The 24,225-nt window shown below is 35.6% G+C and overlaps 1 protein-coding gene across 2 annotated transcripts in view; it reads left to right on the top strand.

Moving 5' to 3' along the window:
* LRRC40 (leucine rich repeat containing 40) overlaps window positions 1-16,683 on the top strand; it is a 49,311-nt gene extending 32,628 nt beyond the window's left edge. The window contains exons 11-15 of one of the 2 annotated variants that reach the window (XM_060625490.3): window positions 1,992-2,099; window positions 6,513-6,623; window positions 9,175-9,252; window positions 11,789-11,955; window positions 14,183-16,683. In XM_060625490.3, coding sequence (XP_060481473.1) covers window positions 1,992-2,099; window positions 6,513-6,623; window positions 9,175-9,252; window positions 11,789-11,955; window positions 14,183-14,196 — 478 coding nt within the window. In that variant the 3' untranslated portion in view covers window positions 14,197-16,683. Of the gene's footprint in view, window positions 1-1,991; window positions 2,100-6,512; window positions 6,624-9,174; window positions 9,253-11,788; window positions 11,975-14,182 lie in introns of both variants that reach the window. The other variant, XM_060625489.3, reaches the window with a different exon arrangement.
* The last annotated feature ends 7,542 nt before the right edge of the window (window positions 16,684-24,225 follow it).

Below are 24,225 nucleotides of genomic sequence, written 5' to 3' on the forward strand. Positions count from 1 at the left end.
GTAATCAATACTGTCAAAGCTCCTACACTGATTGGCTTGTGTCTGGGTATTATAACGGTAATACAAAAGAATACAGACTCAGATTCAAGTCAGGTGACTAGATTTATTTATTTAGTTACCTAACAGCCAGCATCAGTGTCTAGCCTCTTTGCCTTACTGTATCAGTAGGAACCATCTTCTTAGCAGTCAGGATACAATTTCTATTTCAGATCTGTTGTTTCATTAACGTTTTTACCTCTAGTCTGACACTCTCCTGTGTATGTAGAAATCACTGCTCTAAGCCAACTTCCTTTTTTGACACTATAACACAAGATAGTACTCTTCCATACTTAAATTTGTATCCTTCTTCTCTCATAGCATAGCATGGAGACTTAGCATGTCTTATATTACACATAATATATCCATTTATTCAGTAGATATTTTCGAACCTAATAGGTATCAAATCCTATGCTAGGTGTCATAATACACCAAATGATGATAAGACAGACTCGATTCCTCCTTAGAATTTATTTTTTCTCTGCCTTTATTCCCTCCACCATTCCTTCAATCCAATAAATGGGTACCATTTATTGAGTTCCTATTCTATGCTGGGCACTGTACTAGATATTTTACAGATGCTGTTGCTTTTAATCTTACAAACAGTCTATAAAGTAATACTGAGACAATTTTATTTAAGATAACCATTCCCACTTTTTAAAGTCATAGATATCACAAGAGTGTTATAAAGATAGCACTGAAGACCATACATCTTAGATTGTTTTGATTCTAAATTTATTGTAATTTATTTTCCTCAGAGACTTTAATTGGAAAGGAGTATTCCATTTAAAATATAAATGAAGTCCCAATCTCAAGGCATAAATGCCTTGAACTAAATTTTTTGAGTGTGAATCTTTAGCATTTGATTAAACCAGTTCCCTGTGACTTGAGCATTTCTGATGGAAAAGATAAAAATACTACATCTGCACAATAGAAAATAGGGCCTGAAAGCAGAAGTCGAAGGCGTAAAAACTGAAATTTTGGCTGTCTTTTTATCTATCTATATTACAACGCCTTTCTAATAAGTTCCTCCATATTACACATTATATGTAATAATTGTTTTCTTGTCCATATAGTCATTAATTTAGCATTCCATCAACAATTATTTTAAGCGATGGCATATTAGGCATTGAAAATTGTAAAAGAAGAATGTAAATGGCTAATTATAACAACAAATTAGTAAATCTGCAAATGTCAGAGTACTACTATATTTCATTTAAGATTAAATGTATACTTAATTGAAAAGGAAATTTATTTACAGTATACATTATACATTTGCAAAACTTCTGGCACACATAACAATGAATAACTCTTTAGATTCAATTTCACAGAACTGAGGCTAAGAGAAAGTAAGTTACAAAGCTCCCTTAATGGTAAGACCAGGGATAGTTTAGTCGAAGGCCACTATCCTGTCTACTTTGTCACATGCTAACGGAGGGAGAAATTGGTTGAGGTTATGAGAAAACAGTTTAGTATAATGTTGAACTTTTAAAAAATTATTGTTACCTTGCAGTTAACTGTAAACCACATAAAATTGGCAAATAGCCCCTGTTTGAGATTTTTAGAAAAGGGATGACAACAGTTTTAAAATTATAGCTTTAGTTCTATTCTGAGGTAGAGGAATCCATTTACTGATTACTGTCCATTTACTATATGGCTTCTAAGCATCTTAGACTCTGAAGATATATCTGTTTTTATTCACATGGAGTATGTGAATGCTCAGAAGGTATGATACAATGTATTATGATACAACATGTTGTCTGAATTCTTAATGGTGAACATTTTGTGAGTTGGCAGGTTTTTGTGGCATTCTTTACAGAACTTCAAAATGTTCTTCATAGCCAACTGCCTTGAAAAATCTTATAAAATCTTTAAAGTCCTTTAAAAGTGAAAAGTAATGATCATATCTTCCTGGACTGTTAAGAATGATGCATTTTAAACCATTTTCCATTTAGTGATAAACAAACAACTTTGATTCCTGATGAAGTATTTGACGCAGTAAAAAGCAACATTGTCACTTCTGTTAACTTCAGTAAGAATCAGCTATGTGAAATTCCTAAAAGGTGAGAATTGCTCATCATGTCATTTCTATTAAGTTGTGACTCATTCTCAGTGGTTTTTGCACCTCAGTGCCAAGAATTATTATTTTTCACAGTTTTTTAACTTGAAAGTATATGTATAGTTTTCTTCATTAATGTTACTTGAAGGATTTAGCAAAATTCACCTAAGTATTCTCTGAGACATATTAACATTTGTCCTGAGAGGTGTACAGGTATAGGTATTAGAATTTTAGGTATTAGAATTACTGATAAGTATTAGATATAATATAAATAGGTATTAGAATTATTATATCTATTATATAATATACCTATAAGTAGTCATTAGAATTATTAAAAGTATAAGTTACTTTTTCCATGTAATGAAATATTAGAGAACATTTTTTTTTTTTTTTTTTTTTTTTTTAACGTTTATTTATTTTTGAGACAGAGAGAGACAGAGCATGAACAGGGGAGGGGCAGAGAGAGAGGGAGACACAGAATTGGAAACAGGCTCCAGGCTCTGAGCTGTTAGCACAGAGCCCGATGCGGGGCTCGAACTCACGGACCATGAGATCATGACCTGAGCTGAAGTCGGATGCTTAACCGACCAAGCCACCCAGGCGCCCCTAGAGAACATTTTTAAGATACAGTCCAAAGCCAGGTCCGTGTGGCTTAATAGGAATTTTCATTTTGAGCTTCATGTTAATGAATTACCAAGCCACTGAATTTTTCCATTGATAGTAAAAGCAAAACAGATTGAATCCTATTAATATTTTCCTCCCAAAAAAGAATTCTTGACTTCCGAATATTAGTGCATGTGCATTGTACTTTGTATTATTCAGTGTATCTTTGTTGATATTAATTATAGCAAAATCTTTAAGTTATGAGAGAAAATTAGTTTACTATAATGTTGAACTTTTAATTTATATATATATATGTTTTTTAATGTTTATTTATTTTTGAGAGAGAGAGAGAGAGAGAAAGTGTGAGCAGGGAGGAGCAGGGAGGAAGGAAGACACAGAATCCTAAGCGGGCTCCTTGCTATCAAAGCAGAGCCTGATGCAGTGCTCAAACTCATTGTGTGAGATAATGAAACCAAGAGTCGGACTCTCAACTGACTGAGCCACCCAGGCACCCTCATGATATTGAACTTTTAAAATGATTGTTAGCTTACAGTAATCTGTATACCCAAAGAAAGTTGACAAGTAACCTTGCAATGAAAACAACAATATGGGAGACAGAATGGTGAAATGATAAAGAACTTGGACAGCGGAGTCATTGCATATATCTGTATCCCAGATCTGTGAGCTGTGTGGCTTTGAACAGGTTAACTAGCTGCTCTTAGTTTTCCTACCTGTGAAGACATAAAGTCCCTGTTTTATAAGAATTAAATGACATAATCCCCACAAAGCATTTAACCAGTGCCTACCACTTAGTAAGCACTTAAGTATTAGGGAAAAAAAAAAAAAAAAAGAGTGGGAAAATAAAATGGCTTTCATCTGACTGCCAAAAAAATTTTTAGATGTTCAAAATTTTTAAAGTCAGACAAAGTATAACTTGCTTTCTATTTTACAGACCATAGTTTGAAGAATGCAGATTTTTTTTTTTTTAAGTTTATTTTTGAGAGAGAGAGAGAGAGAGATATCACAAGCAGGGGAGGGGCAGAGAGAGAGAGGGAGAGAGAGAATCCCAAGGAGGTTCTGCATTGTCAGCACAGAGCCTGACACGAGGCTTGAACTCACAAACCATGAGCTCATGACCTGAGCTGAAACCAAAAGTTGGATGCTTAACCAACTGAGCCATGAGGCACCCCAGAGAACACAGATCTTAAAAGACTTTGATCTTAAAACAGAACTTTGAGATTCTGTTGCTAAAGGAGAACTAGTTCATCTCTTGTTTAAAGGGCTCAGAGTGTATTTGACAGAATAACTAAGCACTTAGATTTGCTCTCAGGATAAGTTTGCCTTGGAGATCCTGGATCAAAACTGGGAATGAAGATGGAAGGAGTTAAAAGATATCACCTTATAACTTACTTTTTCGTTTTACCTGACAATCTGGTTGTTCGTATGCACAACAGTATGGTTTTCTGTTACCTCTGTTAGTTCCTCATATTTTTTTTTTTGCAATTTAGAGAGCCAAAGAAGAAAGATAGTAAAGACATACCTTGATCTAGAGTTTCGGAGTCATTTTCCCTCTTTCTTAAATTTTTATTTCACAGGTCAGAGTTTTCACTATATTATTTCCTGATTGTGAAAATAATACTTATTCATAAACATTTGAACTAAATGAAGGGACAGATCATTTCTATTTATTGATTTATTCTGATTTATTCTATTCATGGCATGTTTTATTTCAAGCTATTTCCCATTTAGATTTATATATACCATTTGTATCCCAGCTGGTTTATATGTTATAAGTGTTTCCCTATGTTGTAAACAATACTTTTAAAATCTAATTTATCTGTGGACACTTGGGTGGCTCAGTCAGTTGAGCGTCAGACTTTGATTTCAGCTTGGGTCATGATCCCAGGGTTGTGGGATTGAGCCCTGTGTCAAGCTCCATGGTGAATGTGGAGCCTGCTTGGGATTCTCTCTCTCTGTCTCTCTGTCTCTCTGTCTCTCTGTCTCTCTCTCTCTCTCTCTTTCTCTCTCTCTGCCCTTTTACCCTGTTCGCACTCTGTATTGCTCTCTAAAAAAAATAATAATAAAAATAAAATCTAATTCATCTATATACCATAGGTTAATTATGGCAATAAGTAAAGCAAAACATTCTGTTTCTTTAGGCCAGGTTTCCAGGAGAATTCCTAAAAGGGGTATGACTCTCAATTCAAATATCCAAAAACTTTCCAAAATTTTCTTATCAGTTACTTATCCAAACTCATCTTTCTTTAGCAGCTGATAACTTTCTTTCTTCAGTTTGCTAATACGATAGAAAAAAATGATTTATAGTTATAGCTTAACTTACATTTCTAAGCAAATTGTATATAACATTTTTTGTTCTTTTTTTTTCTTCTAATTTTTTTTTAACGTTTATTTATTTATTTATTTATTTATTTTTTTAAATTTTTTTTTCAACGTTTTTTATTTATTTTTGGGACAGAGAGAGACAGAGCATGAACGGGGGAGGGGCAGAGAGAGAGGGGGACACAGAATCGGAAACAGGCTCCAGGCTCCGAGCCATCAGTCCAGAGCCTGATGCGGGGCTCGAACTCACGGACCGCGAGATCGTGACCTGGCTGAAGTCGGACGCTTAACCGACTGCGCCCTTAACCCAGGGCCCCTGCGCTTAACCCAGGCGCCCCTAACGTTTATTTATTTTTGAGACAGAGAGAGACAGAGCATGAACGGGGGAGGGTCAGAGAGAGAGGGAGACACAGAATCTGAAACAGGCTCCAGGCTCTGAGCATTCAGCACAGAGACCGACACGGGGCTCGAACTCACAGACCGCGAGATCATGACCTGAGCCAAAGTTGGACGCTTAACCGACTGAGCCACCCAGGCGCCCCATAACATTTTTTGTTCTTATAGTTAGTAGCATGCTTTAAAATGACTAATGTTGATTAGGCTTGCTTAGAAACATTTAAGTCTTTGACTTAAATTGCTTAGCTGTGACACCAAACCTAGGAATTAACTTAATGTTTTCTTCCATTCATGATTAATGATAATTTGGACAAAAAATACTATACTTGAAAATGTTGACATATCATCTATACTTGAAAATGTTGACATATCATAGAAAAGATTGTGAAGTACTCAGATACTGAGAATATTGTATTATGCAGTCTAAAAAGAAAACTATAATACAGAATACACATCTAAACTGAAATTTTGTGAGAAGAGTAAAAGTTACGGAAAATCTTTTTATTTTATTTTTTTAATTTTATTTTTTAATTTTTTTTTTAATGTTTATTTATTATTGAGAGAGACAGAGACAGAATGTGAGTGGGTTAGGGGCAGAGAGAGAGGGAGACACAGAAGCAGAAGCAGGCTCCAGGCTCTGAGCGGTCAGCACAGAGCCCGACGCGGGGCTCGAACTCACGAGCTGTGAGATCATGACCTGAGCTGAAGTCGGACGCTCAACCAACTGAGCCACCCAGGCGCCCCTATTTTTTCAATTTTTAATGTATTTATTTTTGAGAGAGTGAGACAGCATGAGTGGGAGAGGGCAGAGAGAAAGGGAGACACAGAATCTGAAGCAGTCTCCAGGCTCTGAGCTATCAGCACAGAGCCCAATGCAGGGCCTGAACTCATGAGCCGTAACATCATGACCTGAGCCAAAGTCAGACAATAACCAACTGAGCCACCCAGGCGCCCCTAGAAAAATCTTAATTAGCAAAAATTATATCAGAGTTTCCCCCCCCCGCCATGGTCTGCTTATAGTTTTGAAGTTCTGACAGTAAATTCAAGGGCTAAAATTTTAAAATGTTCTTTGTTTCAGGATTGTGGAACTGAAGGAAATGGTTTCTGATGTCAATCTCAGTTTTAATAGGCTTTCCTCCATATCCTTGGATTTATGCATGCTTCAAAAATTGACTTTTTTAGATCTCAGGTATTTATTGATACTATTGCTTCACTTTGTCATTATAATGTGTCTTTGAGTTTTGCCTAACATTTACCCTTTCTCTCATATTTCCTAACCAATCGTGGAAATTGGTCTTTAGGTAATTAATAACATTTTAGGACAAGTCTAAAATTAAGCATTTAGGAAATAATTTAATCAAACATCTATCATTTGTAGGCAGTTTATAAGTTAAATAAGAAATAATTATTTGAGGGGCGCCTGGGTGGCGCAGTCGGTTAAGCGTCCGACTTCAGCCAGGTCACGATCTCACGGTCCGTGAGTTCGAGCCCCGCGTCAGGCTCTGGGCTGATGGCTCAGAGCCTGGAGCCTGTTTCCGATTCTGTGTCTCCCTCTCTCTCTGTCCCTCCCCCGTTCATGCTCTGTCTCTCTCTGTCCCAAAAATAAATAAACGTTGAAAAAAAAAAAAAAATTTAAAAAAAAAAAAAAAAAAAAAGAAATAATTATTTGAAAAATTAGAAAATATGAACACATTCTTTAAATTCCTACGTAAGCAAAGTTACAAATAACACATGGAAAGTGTTTGTTTCACACTGTTCCTTTCCTGAAAGTAAATTAAAACTGTCAAAATCCTCTGCTGACACAGCAGCTAGGATGGCTTCTCTTAAAAAGAACCTTTGTGGTTTCAAATATTATGTTAAATGTGCAAGGCCAGAAATAAAGAAAAAGAACAGCCTGAGTGGCAACAAAAGGAAAGAAACTATTTAAAGCCCTGCAGTGGTAATAAGAAGTTTAATTTAAATGTGTCCTAAATTGAAGAGACAGCATCAGAATTGTCACAGTTCTTTGAGGGTAATAATAAATGGCTCAGGGGTAGATAGTCATTTATTTGTTTGGGCTTTAAGTCTTTATTTGTAAGCTATATCTCTTATTTTCTAGGCTTCCTACTCCTATACTGTTACTGGGTGTGCTTTTAGTTTATTTAACGCATAGCTCCTCTTATTCTGCTCAAATAATAGGCAAATAACAAGCTAAGTTATATCTGTTTGAGAATTTATTCTCTATTCTTTCTATAGAGACATTTTTTATTTTTTCTTATGGAATTAAAGCAAATCTACTAATACTCTGCTCGTATTAAATGTAGAATTGCTTGTTTTGAGTTGGTAGTTACACTGGCAAAGTAGTGTAAAACCATATTTTAGTTTAGTATTAATGGAGAATTAATGAATTCAGAGAGAATGAATTCATGTACTCATTCTTGCTATCTATACTTTTGTCTCATTCTTGTGTGTGTGTGTGTGTGTGTGTGTATGCCATTGTCTATAACTATACCTTTAGGTTTCTAATTAAGTGACTAATATACACTTTTATATCTGATATCGGTAGGTATTTATGACTCTAGGAAAAGGATAGAAATCACCAGTGAGTTATTCAGTACAACTTAATAATAACTGTCTTTATAACTGGAGAAAGGTATGGAGAAAAGAAAAAAAGAACATAGGTGTAGAAAGTATGACTTAACATATTAGGCTTGACTTTGGAATGCAAAGAAATTTAGAAAAAATTCAGCTAATAGGTAGCCATCTAGTTGGATATAATTTTCTCACAAATATTTTCTATTATTAGTAATTATATAGTTTCTAGAATCCTTCTACCTTCTTATTAGCCTTTCTTTTAACATTGTTCCCAGATCCTTCCAACAATAAATGCGATTCTGTTTACTGCCATGTTTCATCATAAGATTCTAAAAAAAAAACATATGCATTGTGCAAATTGAAATTATAAACTTAGAGTTGAAATGGACTTGCTTAATGCCTATGTGGTAGAAAGCTCCAAATTTCTAAATTCATAGAATCTCATTACTTTTCCCTTCTTTTTTTTTTTTTTTCATATAATTTTACACTTCTTCTTGGAGTAGAATTTCATGTCTGTGTGCAAGATATAAGTATTTTTTTTTTTTTTAAATTTTTTTTTTTTCAACGTTTATTTATTTTTGGGACAGAGAGAGACAGAGCATGAACGGGGGAGGGACAGAGAGAGAGGGAGACACAGAATCGGAAACAGGCTCCAGGCTCCGAGCCATCAGCCCAGAGCCTGACGCGGGGCTCGAACTCACCGACCGTGAGATCGTGACCTGGCTGAAGTCGGACGCTTAACCGACTGCGCCACCCAGGCGCCCCAAGATATAAGTATTAAACACCAATCAAATATTTGTGGAATCAAATAATATGATATTCATAGGCATGATCTCAAGGGCCCTATCTGTGAGAAGTATTGATGAGCTCAGTTTAAAGGAGATAAGGGATTAGTTTACAGTGTTGCCCTGTTAAATCTATTATTAAAGACTTGGTTGTTTTATCAATTGGTTGCATATTGGTATTAGGATTTGGCATACAAATCAAATACCTGAGACAGCTGACTAATTCAGAATTCTTAGGACTTAGCTTTAATGAGATAGATCAAGGACTGAGAAACCAAGCTACGTAATTTTTTTGTCTGATCAACACTTTAATTATAAATTAAAGTTGTACAGATTTTCAAACTTTGTAAATCATCTCTTTTTTTTTTTTTTCCAATTTAGGAACAATTTTTTAAATTCTTTGCCTGAAGAAATGGAATCACTGATAAGACTACAAACAATTAATCTTTCCTTTAACAGGTGAGACCGACTAATCCATGACTAAGGATTTTTCTGTGGAGAATTTGTAGGTTTTACTAGAGAATACAGCTAAAAGAACCAAATAAAACAGCCCCATGTGTTTACTTTATTTAAATATTCAGGTCTATTTTCACTTTATTCTACTTAGAATTAAAAAGTGATATTGCTTTCTTAGAATTTTCACAGCTGATGTCTAGTATACATTTTGTTCCTTTTAACAATTTTAAGAAACTGAAACTTACAGCCCAGTAGGAAGACAGATATGCAAATAAATAATTATAATTGTTATAGGGAAAACACAGTGCATAGGTAAATGTATTTCCTGAGATTGCTTGAAGGTGGAGGAGACAGCATTGAAAGTAAGACTTGAAAATTAGATGTTGGCCAGACACACAGGGATAGGGCATCCAAGGTGGAGTAAATAACACGTACTAAGGCACAAAAATGTGAGAACACTTTGTGTTTGGGACATGTCAAGCAGTTTGATATGGATCAGACCATAAAGTAAGGGGCTAGAGAAGTAGAAGTAACAAATGAAGTTTGGCATATAAGCAGTAGCAGGCCCTCTGAGGGATTTATATACTAAATAATAGATTTTATTCTGCAAACACTATAAAGATACTGCTAATAATTAAGAGTAGCTAATATTGGGGCACATAGGTAGCTCAGTCATTTAAGCCTCCAACTTTGGATTTAGGCTTAGGTCATGATCTCATGGTTTGTGGGTTCGAGCCCCTCATCAGGCTGTACATTGATAGCAGAGAGCCTGCTTGGGATTCTCTCTCTCCCTCTCTGCTCCTTCCCCACTTGCACACTCTTCTCTCTCTCTCTGTGTCTCTCTAAATAAATAAATAAAGTCATTTAAAAAAGAAGAGAAACTAATATTTAATGGGAACTTATTATGTGCTGATAGAGGACTAAGTACATACATCGCATTTAATCCTCAGAAAAGGTGGTTTCTGTCATTATAGTTCTGTATTACCATGTTCACTTAAAAATCAAGGATTAGAAGTTAAGTAACTCACCTAAGGTTCACATAAATAGTAAATAATCTGGGGTTTGAGCCCAGGTGGTTTGCCTCCACGAGTTGGGCTCTTAACAACTATGTCATAGTGTTTCCTATGATGAAAGTGATTCTGCTAACAATCTAAATATTAATAGCTAACGTTTACTTACTGTATTCCAGCTGAAATAGAATTATTCAGTCCTTATAACAAGTGTGTAAGTTTAGTACTATTATTATTCCTCATTTGCAGTTGACGAGGCTAAGGCACAGTGATGTAACTAAAATACTGCCTCTTTAAATTTTTGTCCTGTCTGCTTCATTATTGCTCATGCTTTCTCATGTGTAGGTCAACAATGATATCATTATTGTCATTATTTAAAAATATATCTACTTGGATCTCTGCTAATTTTTATTTGTGAATCAAACTATCAGTTCTCTATTAAGTTTTCTATTGAGCTGTCAATCACACTGTCAAGTAACGTCTGTGGGGAGATGGCAAAAGCTAACCTAACTTCTGTGTGAACAGGTGAGCTACACCTTTTTAAATTAGCTTCTTCATGCATTGGTGTGGAAAAAGAGGAAGACCGCTTAGGGGCTGTTCAGTCCATCTGTGCTCCTAGTTATTCACTCGCCAGTCCCTCTGGAACTTCAGAGCTGCCTTGAGTTTACCTTTGCTAGTCTTTCTCTTCTTTTCTTTCCTTTTCTCATCTTTTCTTTCTTCCTCTCTCCCTTCCCCCCTTTCCTCCCTCCCTCCCTCCATGTCTCTCCTCTTTTCTTTTCTCTTTCTTTCTTTCTTTCTTTCTTTTTCTTTCTTTCTTTCTCTCTTTCTACATCAAGGCAGCAAAAGAAGGCCTGTATGTGGAAGTAAAAAGGCCACAACTATAAAACTGTCCTTCAGCCCATCCCTTGTCATTTCTAGTCCATGACACAGTTTATCTCACACTGAAACCAAACCAGCCACTGTCCCCCAAAAGATCCTCAATAATGTTGCATTAATTGCTGAGAGCTGTCAGCCTTCCCTTCTTTCTTGTGGCATCTTCAGTGTTGCTTTGGATGAGGAAGCAGCAGGCTATGTTAGTCATCTTTTGAAGAACCAAGAATACACTCATTTGGAAGCTTCATCAAAGCAAAATACAAATCTCTAACATTTACTTAAAACATTGGCAGTAATTCTGTCTCATAAGAAGTAAAAATGAACTAAGGAATAATACCTACATGGAGACATTTTATAGAGAATCTCAGAAGGATTTCCCGGTTTCTTAAATGTGAAGAGAAAAACATGGGAGAAAAACATTGTTGGATTTACACAATAAGTAGAAAGTGTTACAAGTCTGTCCACTTAACATATATTTCAAGATTTCCAAAATCAGTTCATTTTCTTTAAAATTGGGATAGAGGACTTATATCAAATACAAAATGAATTACACTAAAGAAAACTACATCATGATAACAGACTTAAGATAATCCATTTGAAAGAATGCTTTTGCCCTGATCCCAATATATTTAGGTGTTCTGTTCATATTTTAATAGGTTCAAAATACTACCTGAAGTTCTGTATCACATCCCCACACTTGAAACAATTTTGATTAGTAACAATCAGGTTGGATCTGTGGACCCTCAGAAAATGAAGGCAATGGAAAAGCTGATCACATTGGACCTTCAAAATAATGACCTACTTCAGATTCCACCAGAGCTTGGTAATTGTGTGAACTTAAGGTAGCTACACCATTCTACTAGAGTTTTCCATTGATTTTATTGATTTGTAAGGATTTTTTTTTCTCTCTTATTGAGGTACTTTTGTAGGACAGTTGAAGTAAAAAAAGATTGACGTTGTATTAAAAATAACAGGTAACAAAATCCAGAATACCAATTGTGCTTTTCAGGTTTTAGCAAATATAATTTTTTTTAGCTTTGCTTATATGGTATAATATAGTGTAGTTACTGTTTTCTGATACTTTTGCCATCACTATATATATGTCTAACTTGAAACTCCACTGTGTAAAAATGTCAGTTGTGCAGGTAAGGTTTTTCAGAATCTGTTACAGACTGTCACCATGTATTTCAAGCCCAGCATGGTCTTCCTTATTCTTTGTGTTAGCTGTTACCTTAGTCTCAAATGCCTTTACCCTGCTTTTATCAGCAATCAACCTAAGTATCATCTTTGAAAACTTTCTCGCTTCTCCAAGCAGTTAGTCCCTCCTCTGATTTTCCATCCTGATTTGTTTGGACTCATTTATACCATTTCTTTTACCTCCTTTAGAAAAGAGTTGTCCCAGTGCCTAGAACACAGTAAGCACCCAATAAGTGCTGGTTAAATAAATGGAAAGTGAGTTTGAGATGTCAACAGAAAGCCAAGTGCTTAAGCAGAATGTTTCAGAAGTAATTTATTGAAACTGATGATGGCTTGGCATATTTTACTAGGACACCCTGACATCTGCTTTGGTACCTCGTATTAGTGAATGTAAGAGTAAAATACTGTTGGTTCTCGTCATTTGCAGTAGTTTGTATTCTATAAAGTCTCTGTGAACACCAAATTCGTGAAAACAGCCATTTCTGCTGGGGAAGTATCGAGTTAGGTTCTTTTGAGCCTCTGGTCACATTTTCATGAACCAGTCAATACATAACCTTGTTCTCTGTGTGTTTCTGTATTTCATGTTATTTATTCATTAACATTTAACTATGGCCAAATAATACTATAATTCATGCCTGAATGACGCTTATCTGACATGTATTTTCTCTGTAAGGCACACGATAGTCTTCTTGTGTTTAGAGAAACTAGACAACACTTGAGCCCTTACTTGGCAGGCCAATTTTAAACAGTGAGATCACCAACACAAAGTACAAAAATGCAAAAAATGTTGTACTAACTAGACCACAGAAAGGACACTTGATTACAGTATGAGAACTGACACAAGAAGGGAGAACATCACCTGTTTAACCTCAGCTGAGCATGTGCTTATTGATTGACTCAAATTTCTTGCTGCCCTGTGCAATATCCAAAAATGACCTCGAAAGTGCCATGAGTATTGATTTGGGGTTACTAATAAATTTTGATGATAGGCAAGTTAGTGCATAAGGAGTCTGTGAATAAGGAGGATTGACTGTAATGAACTCCTTTCTATAAATTAAGAAAACAGCCTTTAAAAGAATCCCCATGGACCATAGAAATACTGAAGATGTAATTTAGATCTACTGTATAATAAGGTGTGAATCGTTTGACTTTATTTACACACCTAAGTTTGAAAATTAAAATAAAAGTCTCTTTATTTTATAATTTATTTCATTAGTTATATAAAGAAACAAATCAAACAGCACTCAAATCTCAAATTAAACCTCATTTCAGAACATGTGAATAGATTTTGTGTGTGTATCTGGTCAAGGGAGGTGGAGAGCAGACACGTGTTAATGTTTCTCAGGGTGGAGGTGGGATATGTGGATTTTATTATAGTCCTTGGTATGAGTACTTGTCAGTATGCTCATTCTAATGTGTAAATATAATTGAACCATGTTGTATATGATCATTATAAGATTGAGAAGAGGATGGGTAAAATGGGGGTTCCTGTCACAGCTCCTCTGTTTAGTAGCTGAATGATCTTGGATATGTCTTTCTTACTCCTCAGGATTTATGCTTCCTTATCTATTAGATAGGAATATTAATGCTGTCTAGATCATAGGGTTGTAAGATGATTAAGAGAGTCAGTGAATATAAATTACTCAACACAATACCTTTCATATAATAAGTGTTCAGTTAATGTTGTTTGGGTTATTATTGTAGTTCTAATTCCAACTATTGAAATGCTTAGATTTGAAAAGGGACAAGTAGAAAATAATACACACATTTTATTTATAAAGTTGCAAATGAAGTTAGAATAAAAGCCTTCCTAATGGAAAATGTTGAAATTCTTAATTCTCTCTTTTGTTTAGAACATTACTGCTAGATGGAAATCCATTCCGTGTTCCTCGAGCAGCCATATTAATGAAAGGAACAGCTGCTATTCTGGAATATTTGAGAGACCGGATTCCTACTTAAATTGGAGTTGTTGTATAATCTTGATCATGTTCATTCTTAGACTTCTTAACATTGATAAGTAATGTTTTTCTAAGGTATCGTGTGCATTTATAATTGTGATAACCACATACAGTGTTAATGCATTTATTCTGATTGTTTTGCATAAGATTTATCTTACTTTCATTCCTTATAAGATAGCAGTTTCTTCAGATGTGAATTTTTATTTAATGTAGTTTAATATTTTTATAATGATAAAGCATTTTTGTAGAAGTGGGTTTTTTCTCCCCATTTCTCATTGTGTTACATATAATGTGACCAATGAATTTGAATATGACCATCTAATTTCTACCTTTTTGTTAGATATAAAATTGGATTGAATTTTATTCAAAACTGTTCTTTGGTGTTTAAAAAAATGACTTTTCTTACCCATGATAAGACTTATGTGATACGGTTAGTCTTGGTATAAGTATTAAATTAATATTCACTGTCTTGTTTTTGTTTTAATCTAGTTGAAATGTTTCTTTTCTAGCCTTTTCCCCATATCTTATGAAACCATTTTGTCAGAAATGCTACATGAAGTGTAGTTACTGGTAGAGAAAACAGTAAAAGTGTTATAATTTTTCTCACAATTTTGAATTTAAAACTTGCAATGAAATGCATGTATTAATATACAGTATGTCTATTTTTTATGATATCTTGGTAATAAGTTTCCTTACAATAATCTAGTACTTCTGGATTCGAGAAATTTAAAGAGATTGGATCTGCATATTTTTATCTTCCAAGTATGAGTGTTTAAAAATAACTTTTGTTCTTTTTAAAGTCCTGAAGACCTTATTTTATTAATTCTATAGTTATCAGCAGCAGAAAATAACTAACAACATATACTGCAATGAAATCTTGACCTGTACTTTCTTAAATACTTACTTAGCAGGTATTTGTACACATAACCTACTCTTTTGGTGTGTTCTAACCCAACCTTGTGCATTTTTTTTATTTCCAGAGCCTTACTTTTCAAATTTGCTTCTAATCTTCATAAGACTGAACCTATAGTTAATGTGGTAATTTTCTGAAAGGGAATTTGTTATAGGTTAACTTGATTTAGTAAAAAATAAAATATAAACATTTTTACTTACACCAAAAATACCAGAAGTAGGCTGATCAGTCATTATGAAACTTACCATGTGAATCTATTAAGTAGCCAATCAACAGAATGTCTATTAATTTATATAGACAGGTATGTAGGTAGCTAGCTAGCTTTTGAGTGATTGTGGCATGCTCATATTATGGGAAAAAAAAAAAAAAAACCAAAACATTGCCAATAAGGATAAATAGCTACATGTCCGTAATAAAAGTTACATTTTTCAAATATTGCTTATAATGGTTATGTTTTTGGTTTAAAAGAAACATGCCTTTTTCACAACTGTGTGGCTAAGAAATCGGCTTTGATATTAAACAAAAGACACTTTACAATAAGGTGACATTTTATTATTTATACAATAAAGAGACTTTTATGTTATTCAAAACACGTTTTTAAATACTGAAAAAGTTGAGTACACCAAAGCCGAAAAATGGCTCTGCTATACACTGCACAGCATTATTTTAGTCCCTGTATTTTGTATCTGTACAGAAAGCATCTTCAAAATGCATTCTAATCACATTGTACACCTTTACCAATTAGTGTCAGTACATAAAATAAACTGGAGAATACAGCTTGCATTTGCAAATTAACTGACAAAGTAATTAATTTCACTGATTCAGTAAATTTAAAATATAGATTCATAGGACTCCTTTGCACATAAAATGAAGCAGCTTTCAAGGTCATTATGGTCTTATACTGCAAAAGAAAAAAACCATTAAGTACATTCACAATCTATGTTAATAAAGTAGTAAATATGTCTTCATTCAGTTTTTATTTACATCAATATGTAGTTCAACTAAAAAGTACTGTTAATTGTGATACAGTTTGTTAACACATACAAAAATGACAACTTTTTATATATAATTTAAGCTCAAAATCACAATTATCTCAAAATATTAATTACAATACAGCCATTTCAATTAAACATGTCATGATTTAATTGTTTTTTATAAAATGGTAAAATTTGTTATTAAAGTAAGCAATTTGTTTTGAATTGGCTACAGTTCACCCATGTAGAAAACCTTAAATGTTAAGAGGTGTTTCCTGCCCCTCCCACCCGAATTTGTATACAGCCACCTAGCCTAGCAAAGAGACAGAAAAGGCCCCAATTTATAAAGATTAAGCCTCTTTTGCTATACTGCTGTGGCTTGTTGCTTCTTCCATAAAAGCTTTACAAGGGGAGTGTCAATAAACTATGCAATGAAATGCATGCATTAATATACAATATGTCTATGTAAAATGTTAGTGTTCACCAGTGCACATTAAAATGTTCACAAAGACTGCAAAAGAAGTCATAAAGAAGCATTTATAAAGATCTACCAGTTGCAAACTGTGAACCTGAAAACTACTTGATAACGTAATGAAATTTCTTTGAAAACAGATCCCAATTCTCTGGCTAAAGGAATTCTAGTTACTTGGCCTTAAGATGTCACTGTTGTGCTGCACATATGGTAGTGAAGTCAGATGTTGAAAAAGAATGAGTCTAGAGACTGTCTTCATCTTACTAAAATAGTGGCCCAGTGTTGCATCACTGCATGGGAATTTTTCTTAAACCTACGAAAGAGTGAAATATTTCACTAGCTGATTATATGCTCTCAAAGGAAAATGGACAGTTTATATGTGTGTGCATGTGTTTAGCATATGGAAAAATATTAATATAAATAGGTGGAATTAGAACTTTTTTACATAGTAATAAAAGGATTGTATCCCTCTAAGTAACTAAGGTCCAAAGTAATCAATTGTCAAGTAGTTTAGGAATGAAAGAATAATTTTCATGGGTACTTAAAATTCTAAAAACCTGTATCTAGTATCCTTTTACTTATAATTCTTTACAGACCGATTAAAAGTCTAGCACTGTCTATTTAGAATTGCTGCTGTTAATATTTCTTTTCTGAGTAGAAAGAGACCATAGTTCAACTTATGTTTTACTTATATGCAGCTGGGTGGGGAGGGTGCCCTTAGGCGGTTATACAGTGGGAAAATGAAACTATAGTACTTGCAGCCTTACTTTTGCAAGGTTATTTGAGATGGTCTTTGAAATTTGGAAACAATTTAGTAGATTCACCTCCGATTTTTTAACTAGGAAAAAATTGCTCTTTTATATGAGGACAGTGCCATTGTCCTTAAGCTTCCTTTAGTCCCTTCTCTATGCTGAGTACAAAGAGAAACTTGACTGGCTTTGAGACAAAAATATCCAGCTTATCTGCCTATCAATTATCTTTCTCTTCATTTCAAACAGAAAACAGTAAGGCTTGTGTTTTCAAGGAGAAAAATGTAGTTGAGGGTGTTAAAGGGAAACACCTAAACATCATAAAGCGGTATAAAACATTTATTGCATTCCATTGACACTAGGTGTCATCAAAGCTAAAACCAAATTACCAGAGTAAAACTTAACAGACAACACTACGCACTGCCCTGAACAGATGCCTTTTCCACATTCAAGACCAGTAAGAGTCCTCTGCAAGGAAAGACTACAAGTATTGAATATGGAATTGATTCTGGCACTACATTCTGAAAACTAATGATCATTCTAACAAATATGGAACTGTTTTATGTTCTATCTGCCTGAGACTTGCAACTTGGTTTTCCTGTGGACTTTCCAAAAAATTACATAAGATTTCCTGACTAAATAAGAGATGTTCTTTAGTAGAGTGCTGGGGAAGGGGAAGAGAGATGGAAAGATACAAAGAGTTATAATATGATTGCTTTTGTCCATTCATCAAATACCTTCATTAATCTAGCTATCATAAAAGTTGACCTGCATACCTGGGCATTAATCTCATTGCTTTACCTGTGCAAAACAAGTGTGCAAAGAAAAACATCTACATATGTGTGTCTATACAAAGACACAAAACCTGAGTCACAATAAAAAGTTTTTAATATAAGAAAACTTTTCTTAATGTAGGAAAATAACCTTTAAAGGGCCAAAAATACCTTTGTACAATATTATCAGCTGACTTGAAAACTTCAATGTGCTTAAGTATCACATATTTTATAAGACCCAACGAAAAAAGAGATCACTTACATTTGATAATTTTCTTAAGTATAGATACCCACATTTTTACTTCTAACATCTATTTTCATTCCCCTGAATTCATTAACTTTTCAAAAAATAAATAAAAAGCACATTCAGCATGAGGACTGTTTAATTTCTGATGAACAGTTCCTGATTTTTTTCTAAATATTGAGGACATAGGAGATTTGGGGTTGCTAGGCATATAACTAACTGCCAACCCACAGTGGAATTCTAAAATTCAAAACAAAATATAATCTGTTATTAAGAGAAACATTACTTGGAAAAATATTTTGTAGATGCAGTTGGGCCAAAGTCTGTGTAAAGCTATTCTCTCATTTGCAGGCTCCCTCCCTTTCTGCAGACAGTTAACTCAAAAACTCCTTTTTTCTCTATGCTCCATTTCCTTAGCTTTCAATGGTTTTCTTACCTTTTCCCTACTCGAACCCTGAATTGTGCCAGCTGAAGCTCCCTTGCCCACATTCAGCCACCAGTTACAATGTTTTCTTTACTCATCTACATCTTTGTTATCTCTTCCTCTTCCTCAGGAGCTCCGTTCTCTGGGATGACTCCTTGGCTTCCCCTCATGTGCCACTAACTAGTCGGTTAGGAGAAAATCTGTTTAAATGTCCGCATCCCTAACATTAGACACTGACCTAAGGCTCGATTCAGGACATACTTATTCCCCGGTCTGTATACATCCTAGATGCATACTGAGGATATTTTGTAGAAAAATGAGTGCAAGTTGCTTCTCCCATGTTGCCTCCAAATGGCCACTGCCATCAACTATACATTTATGTCAGTTAAGTTACTGACACTTAGAAGAGGAAGCCATCTGAACAAAAAGGTTCAATCCTTGCATCTCTAGTTGGTTGGGGGGCGGGGGGCGCTTTGAATACTCGTATCAAAAGGTGAAGGGATTCTGGGCCGTGGGTCTGGTTTGGGGATAGGTGGGAAATAAATGCAGTAGGGTAAGGGATTAGAGGCATTAGCCTAGGGAACTGTAGTCTCTTCCTGCTTTTTAGTATGACACTTGCCCGAGGATCACTAGAAGGATTTTGTATTGTGTGGAAGGCTAAAAGCAGAGTCACACTTTCTCTGCCAATAGACTCGTTACCATGGGAACCAATGCAGAAAAATGAAAATATGACAAGGAGCTGAGGATTAAATGTGGAGAAAATTGATAGGGAGTTGGTTTCTACATGGCAATTTGAGCACTGGGGATTTAAAGAAACAGGACATTCCTCGGGTGGTCAGACCAATGAAAATGGACAAAATGCTGTGTTGGTAGCTGATCCTGGAGGCTGAGATGTGGGGGGATGCGGGGGAGAAGGCAGTAAGCATGTTGTAGTTTGGACAAGGGGGACTTAAATCCAGTCCCATCCCTGGTGAGGTTAAACTCGTCAGTCCAAACGTCAAGTTAACCATATGATCAAAGCTACCCTCAAAAGGCATATCCATGCTTAACCTGAAAAATAAAAGCAGACTGCCATAACAATTTTCTTCTTGCCTTTCCAAAGCCAGGACAATCTACCTGACGGAAGTATTGCACACCTAATATATTATTGCTTGAAACACATTCCTGAATATTAAAAAAAAAAAAAAAAATCACAACTTTAAATTTGTGGTTGCCATCCCCCAACAAGCAGCTACTGTAACCTAGAATTTAAATTAGTTTTTCATTAAGGAAATAATTATTTCACTTCACCCGATACAAGTCCTCTCTATGTATATGCCTCTGTCATTCTGGAGTTGATCATAAACTGATCAAACCAGACTCTAGGATTCCAGGGCAATCTTCAACCAGGACTTGAAGCATCCACCTAATCTGAGGAAGGCAGACGTACACATTGTACTTTCAGAGGTTCTAGGGAAACTGCACCATTGTGTCCCTTAAGCTTCCCAAAAGGCTATTTTCTGAAATCCAACGATTAATGCCTCGTTCCTGTGACTTAAGCTTTTGGCCCATATTTAAATGCAGTTGTCCTGAGGAGATGAGGGAAAGTCACAGTGTAGATGACTCGATTGGATCCTTCCCGGAAAGCTAATTTTCAAGTGGTAGTGACACCCTTCCCCTGACCCGCCCTCCCAACACACACACATTAAAAACTAGAAACACCATCCAGTAAGTAGGAGGCAAGCCATTGTTGGATAGCTGTCTTTAGGGTACATCTAATTGCAAATGGTCTGGATAAAATATGATCTTTGCACAGTGCTAAGTACACTGGAGATAGATTTCACTAGAAATGTTTATTTATTTACTAATGATTTACTGTTCTGTGTGAGTTTCTTACTGAAGCCTCTGATAATCTCAGCAATGGGTTCTTGAAATGCCAAAAGCCCATTAATTTCTGTTTTCTCAAGAGTTCTTGGAGAATTCTGAAATCCAATAAAATGCCTGAATTTTCCTCCACTTGCAGAGTTGGAGGCAAACTTGATAAACAGAGATTTGAGTACAGTGATCTTGCTTACGCTAAAATAATTTCTGATATAAATATTCCAGTGAATTTCAGGATTGGAGACATCTATGGTTGGTTTTTGCAGGGAGGGGGCATTACAATGACCTGACACAGGACTAATCTTTACAGTCACATGCAGGACTGGTTTGTACGAGGGACAGACAGGTAAGCACATCTCTTTCTGAGGTGAACAAAGCATAACAGGGCCTTCACAAGCAGCTATGCCTTTGAATTTGACATGTCATAAATACGACACTGCTTCTTTTCATTTCTAATATGGTCTCTGAAATCAGGCAGCAGATGCCTGGAGGAATACTAACTGTTCTGGATTAAACTAAAACGATTCGCTTTTTCTGTGACTTTGTACTGATTGTCTCACTGGGAGATCTTATCTTAGACAAACTTCAGCTCCTCCAGGCTGGGAGGCCACCTCTGACACTCTTGTATTTAATAGTTTTACCACATCCATTCATTCTTGAGCCAATTTAAAAAACTGTCCTAACAAATGTCATGATGTGTTGAGAATTTAAATTTGATGCCTTCAAATATTTTAATCAGTTTGGTTTTTCCTCTCCATCTTCTTTGAGGTTGTGTAAGTGATTCCCTGCTCTATCACGAATGCTAAGGAGTTAGAGACACAGCTTTTACAGAGTTTCCTCTAGTTTTGCATACAGTTGAGTATACAGTTCACAAAAGAACCACTCTTGCCAATATTAGGACTTGTATTGCTTTCATCTCTCACAACAGTTTGGAAGTATAAAAGCTGTCTTATGGGTGGAATGATGATATTTGCATAGTAGGAATGTGAGGAATAAGTCTAGAGTACAGCATGCAGACTGTAGCTGATAAAATCATATTAAATACTGGAGACCACCTAAAGGGTAGATTTCAGGGGCTCTCACCAGACACACACAAAAAAGGTAGCTATGTGAGGAGATGAGTACACAAAAAAGGTAGCTATGTGAGGAGATGAGTTAATTAGCTTGACGGTAGTATAATTCGCCAACGTATTTGTATATTGAATCATCAAGTTGTACACCTCAAACACACAATTTTTATTAAAAACAAAAAAAAACTAAAAAAGAAGAGCATCACACTCCATAGCTGTTAAAAAAATAAACAGTTCAATGTAATAGTTAAAAAAAAAAATGTGGCTTTTTCATGTTGGCCACTGAATATATGTGGATACCGGGCTTTTTCCAATACTTTTCAAACTTCATCTCCAGCACTATGTCCAAAGTGGTACTTGAGGATCAGAAACCCACTGACTAAGTATTGAAGACACACTAACTCATAGCTGTAAGCATGCTTCACAATCCATTGCATAGTTTTAATAAACATATATTTTCTAAGACGGTGCACAAAGACACTAAATTGCTCTAAGGTAAAACCCACCACTTCGTCTCCAAATGGCAACTAATTTTCCAGACCATGGTTGAACTCATATACTTTTTGAACCCACCTTGATTATATAGTTGCTGTTCTACCTCTAGGCTCAATCTAACCAGAGTAAAATAAATAAAAGCCTTCACGTTAACCTCAAAGAACAAACAAAAACGCTGGGATTTTGTTGGATGTAAAACCGTATCTCTCTTTCTCTTGCCAATGTAGTAGTCACTGACAAGATTTTTCCCTCAGAATATAACTTACGGGAATTTAGATGGCTGCCACAGCTGAGTGCTTAGAGATGTTGCCGGGTGAAATTGCCGATGCTGAAGGACCTTAGAGAAGGGTCTGGGGATGGGCCCCATAGCACCTCAGCTGTCTATCTCTCTGGACAGCGCGCATCTGTATCTGCTAGTCACTCTGTCCAGCCACTCTCTGGTTTTTTGCTTCCTAGAAAATTTCATTATAGGTGCTCTTCAAGTTGCTTTTCTTACTGAATTCTAATGAGTCCTGTTCTGTTCCTAAACACAAAGCATCCCCCTAATGGTGAGGTGTTTGCTAATAGTAAAGAGTGTGATCTTTTCCTTTATGTATGTATATAAATATTTAGACTATGCAAGTCTACCAGAATTAATTGTGTTTAAAATACAAATGAAATACTTTAAAGCAAAATTTCAAGAGACAGCAAACGTTCACCATTCTATTCTCTCCTTTCTTCAGACTGATCTCTTCAAGCGGCACATTAGGCCTTTGTTGCCAAGCTTCAGTACTCTCTCTCTCCAGGAAAGAGGAGCTGCCATTGAGTCCTTCAGCCCCTCTGACTTTGGCCCTTAAGGGACAACCCCTTGGAAGGACAAAGCCAAGTGAAAGTGGAAAGCCAGAACTCAGCTAGCCTAGAGACTATCCCTCCCTGATATGGTTCATTCAAGAGGAGGACTACAGTTATTTCCATTAACCTGAGACGTCCTTTTTTGGAAAAGGATATCTATGAGGGACAGGAGCCTGCCTTCTTCCCAAGGAAATAGAAAAATATTCCTCATTCATATTATGTTAAAACAAAAAGGTGAAAGGAAGCATTCGCCATCTTATTAGAGGAGGAGAGAAGGTGATAATACACTGTGCTCCGTTCTCCCCTCATGTTTTGTACCTACACAGTACCATTTGTTAGACTTTCTGTGTCTGTTTCCCCACTACACTGTTTCTTGAGAGGGGGCACTGTGGCTTATTTATATTTCCCATTGTCCTCAAAATCCTTTGCTCGTCAATATTTGTTGATTAAATTGCATGTACAGCAAGACAAACTGTTTTAATTACTGATAACTTTTTTAAAAGAATAAACACATAGATTGTCCAGAGACCAAATCTTAGGGTGGTCCAGAGGAAGACTTAGAGAAAAATGCTTTAACAGCTCTTGAAGCTAGATCTGTTTCAATCCATACACAGACCTGGGTGAATGCTCTAAATATGGGTATATATTGTGAGGGTGTAGGTGAAGATGCTGTAGATATTTATGGAAAGTTTAAAAAATAAAAGAAGTTATAGTATTTTACCTTTGAGTGGTTTATGATGATTTGGGTCCCTAGATCACAGGGATAGTAAATATCATTTTTCAGAAATAAGTGAAAACCTAAAAAATGATTGACTTGTGTGTGTGTATGTGTGTGTGTGCACATGCGTGTGAGACACAGAGTCCCAAGTTTAAATTTCCCTGGGAAATGGCCACAAACCTATATCTATAATGTTTGCCAGCAGCCTTCATGGTTTTATAAAGAACATATCATAGGGATGGCCTGCTAGAGAAATCTGTCTTGATCATAACAAGGCTGTGTGATTCTATCAAGTGCAAAATACTTATTGCTAAGTTGAATGACACCACAAGTATGGCTGAAGAATTGTATTCAAAGACTAGTCTCCAAAGAAGGTTGAATGAATTCCCTAAGAGTGCACTGTATTAGTGGTTCC

The sequence above is a fragment of the Panthera onca genome, chromosome C1, assembly GCF_046562875.1.
Source record: "Panthera onca isolate mPanOnc1 chromosome C1, mPanOnc1 haplotype 2, whole genome shotgun sequence".
Taxonomy (NCBI): Eukaryota; Metazoa; Chordata; class Mammalia; order Carnivora; family Felidae; genus Panthera; species Panthera onca.